Below are 14,610 nucleotides of genomic sequence, written 5' to 3'. Positions count from 1 at the left end.
TTGGGATTCCATCTGAAGAAGAGACCTTTCAATGAGAGTGCCGGTATAATATGTATAATACAAAAAGAACATTGAGTAAATCAATTTATACTTCATCACTGAAATAATCGAATATATCCAAACGGTGGAGCCGGGTCCCCAAAAGTCCTGCTTTTTGAGAGGAGCAGGGTAGCTCTTATGAGCCCCTCAATCACTAATTTCAGCAGTTCTACCGCTTGCAGGAATGGACCAAGAAGATCCGGCCCTTCTCCTTGCCGGGAAAGGGAAAGGTCGCGGATCCCTTCAGGGAAAACATCCGGAACCTCTGTCTTCAATAATAATAATAATAATAATAATAATATAATAAAGGATTGTGTCAGTCTGTGAATTCTAGTCTCGTCGCACCCTTTAATTCATGGAAGAAAGTGCTGCGTAAACTGCCGTCGCGATATAAAACCAGTAATAGATTAATCGGAGTCGTCTCTACGCATTTTCACTGCTTCCCGAGCGCAGACGATGCATTCACACGAATGCCTGTACTGATTATAAGTGTGCATGCGCAGAAAGACTTCCTGTGAGCTTACACCAGCAAACCAGATCAGAGAGCTGCAGCTTCTTCCAACACATAACGAATGCTCATAAAGATACTGAGTACTTTCATATATATTCCAACGTTCTGAGAATTGTACGAAGCAGTTCCGTGACATACATGTAACATCCCTGACATGGAAAGTGCACGTGTCATGTATTCATTGCTACACAGTAATAATACAATGAAATCAATCATTCAGCACAGTAACATTGTATCAGATGGGGCTCGCTCACTGTAAAAGAGACCTCTGAGGCCCCAAGCGGCTTATGCGACTGCATCTTTTCTACGTCGGCCCTATAATGACCTAACCGAGACTCGGAGGGGGCGACTCTAACTCCACTAATGCTGTAAATCACGGGCACAGCCCAAGACGTACCCCGTTAGTGAGGGATCCACCGGGAGGGTTGTCCCGGATTAGGCCTCGCCTCTCTTTTCTGTCACTTCCTGTCCGGGACCGGCCGGTTTCAGCTGCTGTTCCTGTCGGTTAAGGCCTGTCAGGCCCTGATGGATTTTACATAGAGCTGGTGGGAAAGCGCGTCTCTCCTGGCTCTCGGCGGCCGCACCATGTCTTCTCCCTCCCCGTGCCCGGCGTTGTGTTGCTGCCGGCGTCCGCTGCACTCAGCCCCGACCCTTCCGCAAAGCTCCTACCCGGGGCCTCCAGACCCGGCCTCGGCTTCCAGCTTTCAGCTGTACCGCTTGCACCATTTCCACCTGGGCTTGGAACTGCGGCCGGAAAGCAGGGAGCTGGCCGGCTGTTTGGTGTTAGAGCTCAGCTCCCTTCTGCCCGGCGGCCCTGCCTTGGTTTTGGATACGCATCCAGTCTTAAGGGTTAATTCGGTTCGTTGTCGGCGAGGAGGCGCCAGAGAGCAGACAGGGGATCCCAGTAATTACTCCTGCCCCCCAAACCACAGCACCTGCCCCCCAAGAGACTATTCCGGTCCACCTAGTGACCATCCCTGTGCTACCAACGACCACTCGTGGACTCCTGATGACCCGTCAGTTGGCTACTCGGTGCTTCCTGATAGCCCCAAAACTGAAGATGGGCTGGAGTTCCCCACATCCCCTTCTAGCACTCAGACCACTGACCACCTGTGGTACGTTACCCCCGATTCACCCAGAACAAGTCCAAATGCCCCTGGGTGTTCACCTGTAGCCACCCCGGAGCCCCTTGATCTTTCTGTATCAAGGCCCACCATATCAAGCATGCTACCTAGTGCAATAGACCTTTCGAGTGAGGCAGAGCCGGACTGCTCCCCCGGTGTTTCCGGTTGCGTTTGTCACACCGCAAACGGTAATAATGTGCCACCAGCTTCCTTAAGGCTCACCTGTCAGTCTCTGCTCTCCCCAACACCTGTCTTTCATTCGCCTCCTCCCGATGTTTCGTCGTCGTCCTCATGTTATACATTGTCACCGGACTCTGGCGTATCCCCTATGACTGAGGACAGCTGTCCAGCATCGGCACTTTCTCCATACTTTCCACCATTTAACATTCCTCGTTTGGATGCTTGGCCAAGCAGTTGTAGACCTCCATGCGGACTCCATCATGCTGGTGATGCCGTGCCATCTAACTCCACTTGCTGCTTCCCCTTGGACTTCAGGGTTGAGGAGTTCACAGATTATGGTTCCGCTCTCATCATCTCTGTGCCTGAAACGTTGGGAACCAATGAAACGTTCCAGATCATTGTGCACTATGTCACTGGCGAGGGTCCTTCGGTGAGTTCCCACCCTGGTTGGTACATGCAGACATGAGGTTATGGCACTATTCTTTTCTACAAATTAGGATGGCTTACCTCGTAAGCCTTGGACGCACAAATGCATGTTATCATCATCGGTCCCAGAGGTCCTTTTTAGGATTTTTTTTTCTTTTGCTAAAGTTTCTGCAGGGTAGATGTTTAAACCACAACATGCCTATTAAAGTTACTTTTAATGCTCCAATGCAAACGCATGTCAGCCTTATCAAAATTATTCAGGGTGAATGCTAACCAAAATAAGAAACAAAAAGCGTAACTGCCTTATGTTTGAAAAAAATAACACAGCTTCTAGGTGGGCAATTAAGAACCCGATAAGGTGGAGGTTTTATGATCGCAGCATTGCCTCAGGGTTCCGTGTTCCATATCACACCAAGTGATATTTCTTTGAATTTAAGAAACGCTGCTGGTTATCTAAGTGCCCAGCAGCTGCCATCTTGGGTTCAGAGAATGAAACCTGTCACTTGGCCAAATTCAGCCAGTCCACATGGCGGAGCTGGGGGTGATTGTTTGGCACCCTAGCCTGTGTGCCAGATGCCCCTGCAGAGTCCGAGATGGGGCAAAGAGGCCATACGTTCTCTGTATCCTGTGCATCCATTAAATTAATTTATTTGTTTATAATAACTGAACACAAACTGTGATGTTCAACAATTGTGACCTGGAAGGCTTTGGGTTGCAGACTCCATCCATAGATATAAGAGAGGTTAATGGCGTCCCTATCCTGTATAGATGGAGGAAACAGTTCTTTTAAAATGGAAAATGGGAAGGTAATTCTTTGATATGTCGGATTGGCGACATATATATAATATGGGTTGGATTATTACTGTTTATTTCTTTACTTGCAGGTTTGGTGGTTGGATCCTGAACTCTCGTACGGAAGCTCGCAGCTATTCGTGTTCACTCAGGGTCACTCAGTCTGCAACCGCTCTTTCTTCCCCTGCTTTGACACACCAGCCGTCAAGTGTACTTACTCTGCCTCTGTTAAAGTAAGTCCCGTTGCTGTTTCACATTGGGGTGTATCAGAGATATGCATATTTTACACATATATTATATTCCTTCTGGTTAGTGGTATATAAAATGTCATTAGCAAATGGAATGCTTTTTGAGTTTGAGTTAAATCGGTTTTTCTTTTCTTGTATTTTTGCTGGTTGTTTTGCAAAAACACAAGCCAAAGCTGCTTAAACTCGTTCGTTGCATATTTCAGGTTTCATATGTAAGCATGCAGACGCATGATAAAACGTTACTATATATTCATGATGCCACAACCAATGCCCCCTCTCAACCCCTCTTCACGTGTACAGAACACCCAGTGGTACTTCCTGACAAAAGTCAAGAAGAACCAAGGCAAAAGTTAAACATGTTAGGTTTCTTCAGTGTCATCTTCTCGATTCGGCAAGGGATAATTTGGGGCAACTAAGCCCCTTTTCAAGAGATGTTCTTACTGCTTTGGTCCTTCACAATGTATCGTAAAGTCATGGTGCTGAAATGTTTAATACTCGCTCATACTTTGAGGTGAGTGAATAATCGGTAATTGTATAAACCCAGAATCAAGACCCTTTAAAGTGTTCTACGCTAGTTATACATACATATATTTTCATCTTCTACCGGGATGTGTGTACCGCTATATTCTAGTTAAAAGTACTGTCTTTTTTTTTTTTTTTTTTTTTTTTTTACTAATCCTAACGTTTCTTTGTAATATATGTGAGGTCATCTGTTTCATTGTAGGCTCCTGCTGGCATCCAGGTCTTAATGAGTTGCACTCACAGTTATTATATGGAGAAAACGGGAGTCCATCACTTCTATATGGAGCATCCAGTTCCTGCCTATTTAGTGGCCATGACTGCGGGCCATTTGCTACCAGCGGATATTGGTCCCAGGTAACAGTAGCTCTGTGCTTATTGCTCTTTGTGAGGCCATCTATGTCTCCGGAGGCTTTTTGAACAATATATATGCACTGTAGAACGTTCTTGGTTGAAGAAACATGTTTTTTTTCATTACATGAAACTTACTTTCTGGTGTGAAATTTATTGTGTGATTTTTGGCACTGCACTCCAGCTTCAGAACCAACAGTCTACATGCCTTTCCTTTGTTTCTGTCTGCAGGAGTCGTGTTTGGGCTGAGCCTTGTGTGCTTCCGTTGGCTGTGGGAAAGCTGGCTGGACGCGTGGAGCAGTGGCTGCAGGCTGCTGAACGCCTCTATGGCCCTTACATCTGGGGAAGGTGAAGCGAGATGCTATAATCTGTGTTATCCATAAAAAATACTGTTCTTGTGAGAGCAAGAAGATCAGTTTTGTTTTTTCTTTTAATATTGATTTACAAAAAATCTGTCTTCTGAAAGATGCTAAGAACTCAAACCGTCGAACCAAGTAGTAAGTGTTAACAATATTATAGAGGCTTTCTCTCATCATTTTGTGTAGGAAAAAAAAGTATCGACGCGTAACGTGTGCCCTTGTTTCAACTCGGAAAGCTTGAATATTGCCAGATTGAGAGGGTTATAGGTTGATAATTGGACTGTGGATTAAGCACCGTTATGTACAACATTGAGTTAATTTTGCCTGGCTTCTATCAAGCTTGCAGTCTTGATTTGTTTTGTTTTGGTTCCCAATTTTTTCATTCTAACTCTATGGTGTCTACTTACTACGGTCCAAGTTGTCGTTTTGTTTATCTCTGGGTGGAATTTTTTCCCCAGTCTGTGTTTTTTGTAACCATTTTTAAATTGCTGCAATGTTACAGCTTGCATGGGTAGAAACGTCTTGTAAATTGCTGCTCTAGGAGGGCAAAAACTCTGGCACCATAAAGTTCTCGTTGAATCAATGAGCATAGGAGGATGCTCAACCAGTATTGAATTAAGCTCAATTACGTGTTTGCTGATATGTATTCTTTTGATACCAGCATCCTCAAACATTATCTTTCCACCCAATCCTCCTAGTACCCATCTTTTTATCCTAACCACCCCACCTCCTTTCCCAATATGCCTGTCTCATCCCATTTCCCTTCTGTTTCCCTCTGCCCTCTCCATGCCAGGTACGATATAGTCTTCCTGCCCCCATCCTTCCCAATTGTTGCCATGGAGAACCCCTGCCTTACTTTCGTCATCTGCTCCATTCTGGACAGTGAAGACTTCCTGCTTATAGACGTCATTCATGAGATTGCACATGGCTGGTTTGGAAATGCTGTAACAAATGCTAGCTGGGAGGAGATGTGGCTGAGTGAAGGGCTGGCAACCTATGCCCAGCGCCGCATAACCACTTGCGTATATGGTAAGCACACAAAATATCTTGACGTTGTCCCTCATACCCTGTTTCCATTCTTACGTTTAATTCACAAAGCTAACTAATTCATGTTTGGCTACTGTACAGAAGCTACAGTTGGTTTCGTCCAAGTCTAATGACCATTATATGTTGTTGTAACCCCTTGGCGACAATTGACGTGCGAGGTACGGCATGGAAATGCCTCTGTCGATTCAGCAACAGCGTTAACTGCAGGAGGGGCGTCTGATCGATCCCCGGGGCGTCATTGTGCGCCACAATAAAAATGGCGCCAGCCACCTCTTTTAAAAAATGTTGGGTAGTGATTATCGCCTCCTAAGCTTAAACGGTGTTGCTCAAATGCCCTGTCATTCAGTGACACAGAATTCAATGTGACCACTCCGAAGAGCAGTCCCAAGTTCCATAGCGAAAGATTTTGCCTTCCCAAGGTATCTCTGGACCCTTCTAAGATTTCTAAATACAGATACTGCAGCCATCCTTGCAAGTCAATGGAGCACAGCTTGCTAATCACAACGTGTTTAATTTTTTTAACTTGTTTCTATTGTTTTCTTTATTTTAGTAAAGTCCAAAATATTTTTTATGAGCAAGTCCTAAAACTAGCATTAGTGAAAATACTGCCATTTGAAATAGCCATGAGGTTTGATGGGGTAAATCGAATTGGCAGAGTTCAGATGTCCTAAATAGTACATGATTACAGACTGACCTGATGTCACAATCTCAAAAAAATGCACACCTAACAAATGTTGCCTTTTAGCCCCCAAACAACCCGACAAACCCATGCATGGGTGGTACCCACGAGATGTTGCTGAACGCATATTGGGGTGTTTGACAGGGATATATACCAGTAGCTGAATGTCATACCTGAAGTAAAATGTGTGGGGTAAATTGAACTGACCATTTTTAAATAGCAATATGCTACTTGCATCTATTGCCCTATAACTTGCCAAAAAAACTTGGGTATTCCTAAACTCAGGACAATTATAATCTATTTAGCTGTTTTTTTAATTAGCTTTTATAGATGAGTAAAAGATTTTTCAAATCATTTTTTTCTCAATTGTTCCCCTGTTTTATATTTTCTTTAGTAAATTTTATGATACAATCCAAATAACACTATTTAAAGAAAGCCCTTATGTCCTGGAAAAAAAAAACAATATATAACTTGTGTGGGCTCGCTAAATCGGAGAAGAAAATTACAGCTAAACACGAGCACCGCAGAAATGTTAAAAACAGCCATTGGCTGGAGGGTACAAAAATAAAAAAAAAAGTCAATGTATATATGTTTTTTTGTGTTTTCCACCAGGTGCTGCTTTCACTTGCTTGGAGTCCACCTTCCGGCTGGAAGCTTTGCACAGACAGTTAAGAATACTTGGTCAGGATACCCCCTTCAGCAAACTGCAGGCCAAATTGGATCCAGGTATGGCACCAAATCTACTGCAAATCGCTATTCTATATCTTTTCAATGGCTTTTTCCATTACATACATTTATGACTGGTGTAAGTAAAAATGACATGCCTAAAGCTAGCTCCTACATTTACACGCATCCTTTGTACATGTTCATTATGAAATGTTTTATCGTACTTTGGATGTGGATGTTCACGGCTTTTTTTTTTTTTTTTTTTTTTTTCTCGGTCCTTAGGCGTGAACCCCAGTAACCTCATGAACCTGTTCACATATGAGAAGGGCTTCTGCTTTGTGAACTATTTGTCCCAGTTATGTGGGGATCGGGATAACTTTGATGCCTTCCTCAGGGTGAGTTACAGATGCACATCGCAGGGCTTCTCTTTTTATTTTATCACTCATGTTGCTTGGAAATCCTTATCTACAGTGCTGTGAGAAAAACATTTGCCCCTCTCCAGTTTCTTCTAATTTCGCTCATTTGTCACATTTAAATGTTTCAGATCATGCGACTAATTGGAATGTAAGAAAGACAATATGAGTTAACAAAAATGCAACTTTTAAATCCTCAGTCGGTCTGTATCACCCACGTGAAAAAATAATTGCGCCATTAAACCTAATAACTTGTTGTGCCACTTTTGGCGGCAACAGATGCAATGAAACGTTTGTGGCAACTGAGTCTTATGTCGCTGGGGAGGATTTTTCCCGCTCATCCTGGATTTTTTTCATTCAGCCACAGCATCACAATTGCATTCAAGTCTGGACTTCATCTAGGTCACTCCAAAACCTTCATTCTGTTTTTCTAGGTCATTCAGAGGTGGATTTGTGTGCTTGAGATCTTTGTCCTGCTTCGTAACCCAACTGTGCTTGAGCTTTAGGTCACAAACTGATGGCCAGACATTCTCCTTCAGGATTTTCTAGTAGAGAGCAGAATTAAGGGTTTCATCAATTATAGCAAGTTGTTTGGGCTTACTCAGGTTATTTTTTGCCTAATATGCAAATTAGTTTTATGATCTGAAGCATTTGACCCCTTTAATACCAGAGGTTTTCAGTAACCCAAATACTGTAATTTTTGTTTACTATATGCAGGTTCTGTGTTTGATTTACCTGCCTCTTTTGTTTTGGGGGGGGGGTTTTCTTGGAATTTCTACACATTAGGTGCCCCCTGTTGAACAATGACAAGTTATGTTCGGCAACATCCACTGATTAGACTTACTCCCCATACATATTTCTTTATGTTCTATTGGGCTACATCCATCTCTTACGTAGTGCCCTATATGTTGTATTTTTATAACTTTTGGCTTGGGGTAGTGAATGAGGGGCGGGGGGTTACATGTAGTGCTAGGACAATGAGAGTTTTATTTTATTAAATTCATTTTTAAGAAACTTAACTTTTCCCCTTTTGTGGGAAAAACTGTTGTTCCTCGCTCTGTTTCCTGCGATCCCCTCTGCCGTCATCACACTGTGATTGCCAATCGAGTCTCTGTAGGGATTGCAATGCATGCAATCAGCCAGCAGGGGGAGTAATTGGATATCCCAACAAGGTCTAGACAGACCCTGTAGGGGGGGGATACCCTGTCCTCTGATGACCTTTCTGCTAACATCAGCAGTGACTACTGACAGGTGGGAGTCCAGGCTGTCAAAAGATGTCCCTGCTGCTGTGTGACGTACCAGTATCTCCTGTAGGGCTTTATTGGATGCTTTTTTAGGATTTAATGGTATGTCCGTTTCGAAGGGGTGTGAAAAATATGCAAAAATAGAAGAAATTGTGGAACACTTGCACAGAACTGAATCCTGTATATTATGCTACATTTTCTTAACCTCTCTGATTTTAATATTCTTTTTGCTCCTCTGAAGGATTACATTGAGAAGTTTAAGTTCCGCAGTGTTGTAGCGCACGATCTTCTCGAGTCCTATCTTAGATTTTTTCCGCAGTTGAAAAGAGACGGCAAAGACAATAGCAAAGGTGAGTTTTGTTGGTGAGTAACCAGAGGGTGGCTAGTTGATTGTTGTACGTATTAGTCCTTACTCTGTTTCTTCACAAGCAGATTTTGAGCGTTGGTTGACTGCCCCAGGACCTCCCTTGGCACAACCAGACCTTTCTCAGGGATCTGTATTCACGGCTGCAGTGGAAGCACTCAGTGAGCTGTGGCTGGCTGAGCCTCTGGACGTTGAAGCTGCAGCTTCCTTTGTTAATATCACGGAATGGCAAACGTTTCAGACTGTGCTTTTCTTGGACAGGCTTCTAGACAGGTCCCCGTTGCGGCCAGGTAAGCATTTCGTGGGTGTGCTTGTTTGGAACGTGGTGTAGTGCTAATTTTTAGTAGTAGGGAGCTTGGAGTTGGAATTGCTGCGGGTTTGAAGTACATGGCGGTACTGTGCATCCAAACTGAAATATTGTAGCTGGGAAGAAAATGTTGTTTTTATTTGTTTGATATAATGCAAGTAGGGATTGCTAATTCCTTTTCTCGTGAGGTTAGAAGTGATAAACGCAAACTTTATTTTAATCACAATTGTCACCGTTAGAGATGATTCTTTAATACATTAAAATCCCGTCTGTTTAATATTCAGTTTATTTTTTTGTTCTTGAGCACTCAATTTTCAAATGTGCAACAATTTTCAAGACTGTATTATACAGCTGAAAGTCATGATTGTCGCTTTTCCATAAATATTCTGTGAACACTATTTCAGAGGTAATGCTGCAGCTGTCCCTGTGTTATTCTGCTGATCTTGCCACCATGAACACAGAGATCAGGATCCGCTGGCTGCAGATCGTGGTGCGTAACAATTTCCAGCCAGACTTGCCTCGTGTCCGTCACTTTCTCCTTTGCCAGGTATGTGTTTGCTAAGTATCTGCATCAGTTTAGTATTTAAGTGACCAAGCACCAGAGTTTTTATTTTATGAGAAATGTATTCAGCTATCAAAAGTTAAGTTAGTCGAATGCTCAGTGTCCTCTATAAAGAATATATAAACACTGTTTCTTTAATGTAATATATTTATATTTCATGTTATCACAATGGTCTTGTTTTATTTTCTTCTACATGATATCATTAAACCTCCCCATGTAATACCATGATTTGTGGTTTTACAAATTTTGTCATTTTAGGTTTTTGTTTTCTGCGAACAGCCACGTTTGGCATTGTTTATAAAAGGCAATCCTGTTGCAAACTTACAAAGCAGCCATTGTAATGATCCAGGCATTAGATTAGTTGCCTTGCCAGTTGTAAAACTTTGCACCAGAATTGCTCTTTAAAACTAGCCCTGCTCAAAAGAGATTGACTGTGTATCAACTACTACTTTGCGCACAACAAATGATCATAGTGTTTCCATTTGTCATAGACATCTAGGATGTATACCATTCCTTTGTATGAGGATCTCAGCGCTGGACCCCTGAAATCCTGTGCCCTGGAGATATTCTATCAAACTCACAGCAGGTTACATCCAAACCTCCGCAAAACAATCCAGCAGATCCTGACTCAGGGAGGCTCTGTGGTGCCGCCAGATACTACCTTACCTGTCCTACCATCGGATCTTTGCACACAAGGGCCCACCTCTCTCAGGGATGTGAATGTGACTGCCTGACTGCCGAACCTCGTTTAACCGGCTCCGGATCTGCCTTGCACTCATCAAGACAGAGAGGGGTGCAAGGAATTTTTGCACTGGGAAGGGGGCAAGTAAAGTCCTCTCTCCCCAATAATACTCAGGAGGGGCAACTTGCAAACCCCATCAAGAGAACTTTGCCCATGCTTCAAGATACAGAGAGGTGCCAATTGGTGTGTGTGTGTATATATATAATATATATATATATATATATATACCTCCTACACTTTTTTTCTTCCTGGAAGTACATTTTTGGAATGGATTCCGGATACTCTGTGCATCATTATACATTCTAGATAATTTAGAGGTTTTACTTGTGTTATTCATATAGAATCTGATCTGTTTATATGGTAAACTTTGCATTGTTTAAAAAAACTCATTGAAATGCTGCTGCTTCTCCTGTAAAGGCACAAACCTGACTTAAGTTGCACACTCCTGTCAAATACTTGAGGAACACAAGAGGGCAGGTTATTGTTTGTGTTATCACAGAAGAAGCACAGTCTGATCTCTAGCCCATGTTCTACAAAGCTGCGGATTCTTCGTTACGGACAAGCAAATCACCGTGTCTGGTTTTTATCAGATTTTAATTGGTTATTTCCGAAAGTGTGAGATTGTTTTTAAGAAGCTATTTTAGAGTAAGATTCACTAACTTCCTCTTCCTCGCCTCCTTCTCTCATTATCATTTGCTTGAGCATCATGTTTGGGAACTTTGGTGGCTTTGCTAAGACACACATTGGCCTCTAATGTCTTCAAGCAATAACATAATGAGGATTATCTTCATAAGCAGACGCTTTAATTTTCATTGTTGGCTGTAGGCCAATGAAAGTAAAGCTTCCGCAGCGAGGTTCAATAAAATTCCATCCCAGAACGTAAAATTGGGTGCTCCTTTAACCGATTGCGTTCTGTCTTGGCCATGGCCTGTGGTCACCCCGCTGTGGCTGTGACAGATGTTTTAAAGCTATCTACTGGGGTAGGAAGTAAGTGTTGATTTTTTTTTCAGTTTTGGATTGTTTTTTTTAATTCTGACGTGGACTTTAAGCATCTGAAAAGGAATTAAACAGATTGATAAACCCCCTTTATATGCTTAATTGTGCATACATGTGATTTTCTTATTGTCTTCTTTGTTTTGCAGGCTATACTTTAACCTTCTATACTTTCAGCTACTAGAGAAACAAATCTGGATTATAATTTTATTTTTCCCTTCCAATTCTTCCAGTGGGACCTATTTAGTTTCAGTCGGTCTCTCATCTGACAGGGGAAAGCTGTTACCTTTAAGCAAATTGCATTTTTCTGTTGTAATGTGAGAGTTACTTATAAAGAGCAATTCAAGTGGTTTTAACACCATAGTTGATGGTCCATTCTATTGTTTTCTGTGGTGGTAAGAACTCTGCACCATTAGAAGTATCACCCGCTATGTCTTTTCCAATCTACCTGTGGAAAAGGGTAAAAAACATAAGATTAGTCTCGGGTATTTTCACTGGCAGGGTGATAGGCATCATGTATGATCTTTGCCCTTATGGACAGAAAAATGGAATATAACCTATGAACTTATACAGTATTTGTTGGACCTAATGGAACACTTGGACATATCACTGCTCTTCAGGCACATTTAGGCATAAAACTTCAAGTCAAATTTGTTCTTGGCCATATGTTATGGCAATCTTATTTGTTTTCACGGTCACGTTATATTAGCCTATACATATGCAGGGATTTAAAACATGTTTCATCTCAAACAATTTGGCCATTTTACGTTGCATTGCTCAGTCCCTTCTTTATTATTTAATGTCACTGTACTAATCATACACCCTCCTTTCTTCAGGATGGAAAGGACTTTCTTCAGATACATTTGGTCATGTACATATGGTATGTGGACACCCCTACTAACAATGGCGTTTAGGTGTTTCAGCCATACCTATTGCAAGCACGTATATACAATCAAGCACATAGGGATGTCATCTCCATAGACAAACACTGGCAGTAGAATGGGTCGTACTGCAGAGCTCAGAGGTTGAGTGGCACGGTTATACAATACCAGCTTTGCCACAAGTCAGTTTGTGAAATGTTTCCCCTGCCCAGTCCTCTAAGTACTATTGTTGTGAAGTGGCAGTGTCGAGGAGTAACAGCTCAGCCATGAAGTGGTGTAACACAAAATATTTTAAAAACTGCCTGTCTTGTCTACCATCTGTCACTGCGAAGTTCCAACCAGCCCCTGGAAGCAGCATCAGCACAAGCCCTGTGTGTCGGGAGCTTCGTGAAAGGGGTTTCCAGGGCTGAGCAGCTGCACGCAAGCTGAAGATCACTTTGGAGCAGTGGAAACGTGTTCTCTGGAGTCCCTTTAGTCTTAACATCGATCTGCCTTTGAAATGTACTTGGGTTCTTGTTAACATTCTTTACTGTTTAGTGAAACTTTTTCTTCCTGTAAAGCTTTCATCATTTTAGTATCCCTTCTTTGTAACTGTTTCTAGAATATCTATATCCTTCTGACGAGATCACTAAAGTAATTTAACCATCTCTCACTTTCTGCTATTAATGCCTCTCGCTATACAACCCAACACCTTACTGTAAGCAGCTTGGGCTTTTGTTGCTCCTATTACTTCTTTTACTCAGAATTTAACAGAGCAGATCATACAAGTATCACTGACAATGTTAAATAGGCAGAAATAAATTGAAAATAGTTTGATACTGTGCCATAAGGTGGTGTGTAATTTTTGTAGGGCACCCTACAACTTTCTACAATAAAATAAGAATTCAAAAGTCTTGGCTATCATTAATTATATTTATCGAGGAATAAAATGTAATCTGAAACAAAAAGAATTTGGTAATTTAATTCTACTTAAAAGTAGAGTGATATGATTGTAAATATAATGCCTGCATAAAAATATGATTGCTGATTAAGCAGAAATATTTATACTTTTGTATCTATCGTTTACGTTGTGACATGCAGTCATTTGTCATTCTTTGTCTGTACGCCAGTGTGTCTTTTGATAAGGATCCTCATATAATTTTATTATCCTGTAAGAGTTATAAAATCACTTGGTTTTATGCTCTGCAATGTCAGTGTGCCAAACCTTTTTTCTTTTTTTCCTAGGACTAAAGAAAATTCTTATTGCTTGAAGGACTGAACGGTGCATCAGTGCTTCGATCTTGGTGGGAAATTCCAGGGGCAAATGTAGGCACTTTACAATAATAATACTCTCATCAAATCCACATTTGGGTGAAGGTCTCAACCCCCTGTCACCTTGCTTGAAAGCTTAACAATTACATTATACTTTCCTCCAAGCCTGATGGCTAAAAAGGCCAGTGTCTGCTTTTCTGTTCAGAACATAATAGGAGTGATATCTCTAGATTGTAAGCTTGTGGGCAGGGCCCTCTTTACCTAATGTATTGGTTGTCTGTCTATTCTAGCCTCGTCATTGCCCTTTAATATATATGTACTGTAAGATGAGCTGCATAAATTGTTGGTGCTATATAAATAAAAGATAATACGCAGGAAAAGCTTGGTTTTGGTTCTTCCCGGTTGCGAGCCTCAGCAAAGCTCTAGTCCATCCTTAAACACCATCCATCGAGATTGAAGTGGAAATGCAGGAAAAGCTACAGAATATTTGTTGACAGTTTCTCTTAATTAGGTCAGGTTTCTTGCATTGCTTGAATGTTCACTTGAGACTCCATTCATACACCCAAGTCTTGCATCTGAAGACCGTATTCTAATGTTTATGAGTTGGAATAAGGACGCCGAAGCATCAGTTTGTTGGCGTTTCCAGTTGCAATGTTATTTATGTGTTTCTTTTAAGGCAGGGGCGTCCAACATGCGGGCCAAATGCGGCCCGCGGGACCTCAAGGTGTGGCCCGCGCAAGATCAGCAACCGATCTTACGCGGGCCGCACCTCGAGCCCTGCTACTTACCTGTGGGAGGGTCTTTTGTACTGCATAGAGGAAGCGGAACCCAGCAGAGTTCACGTGACATCACATGACTCTGCTCCAGTCCTGCTTCCTCTGTGCAGTACCAGAGAACGCAGAGGGAGGCCGC

At 42.2% G+C, this 14,610-nt stretch overlaps 1 protein-coding gene across 2 annotated transcripts; it reads left to right on the top strand.

Moving 5' to 3' along the window:
• The first annotated feature begins 1,034 nt into the window (after nucleotides 1–1,034).
• RNPEPL1 (arginyl aminopeptidase like 1) lies at nucleotides 1,035–10,778 on the top strand. Of its 2 annotated transcripts, none has more exons than XM_053459522.1 (11): nucleotides 1,035–2,284; nucleotides 3,165–3,305; nucleotides 4,045–4,196; nucleotides 4,422–4,538; nucleotides 5,343–5,578; nucleotides 6,888–7,001; nucleotides 7,224–7,336; nucleotides 8,840–8,948; nucleotides 9,031–9,252; nucleotides 9,674–9,816; nucleotides 10,323–10,778. In XM_053459522.1, exons 1-11 carry the CDS (start codon nucleotides 1,136–1,138, stop codon nucleotides 10,563–10,565), a joined length of 2,739 nt encoding a protein of 912 aa, XP_053315497.1. In that variant the 5' UTR covers nucleotides 1,035–1,135; the 3' UTR covers nucleotides 10,566–10,778. The 2 variants fall into 2 exon arrangements, with proteins under 2 accessions (XP_053315497.1, XP_053315496.1); XM_053459521.1 differs by having other exon boundaries at nucleotides 9,028–9,252.
• The last annotated feature ends 3,832 nt before the right edge of the window (nucleotides 10,779–14,610 follow it).

This window comes from Spea bombifrons, chromosome 3 (assembly GCF_027358695.1).
Source record: "Spea bombifrons isolate aSpeBom1 chromosome 3, aSpeBom1.2.pri, whole genome shotgun sequence".
In the NCBI taxonomy this organism is placed as follows: Eukaryota; Metazoa; Chordata; class Amphibia; order Anura; family Pelobatidae; genus Spea; species Spea bombifrons.
Note: the sequence above shows the minus strand (reverse complement) of the source record. Positions and strands in the feature narration are given on the sequence as shown.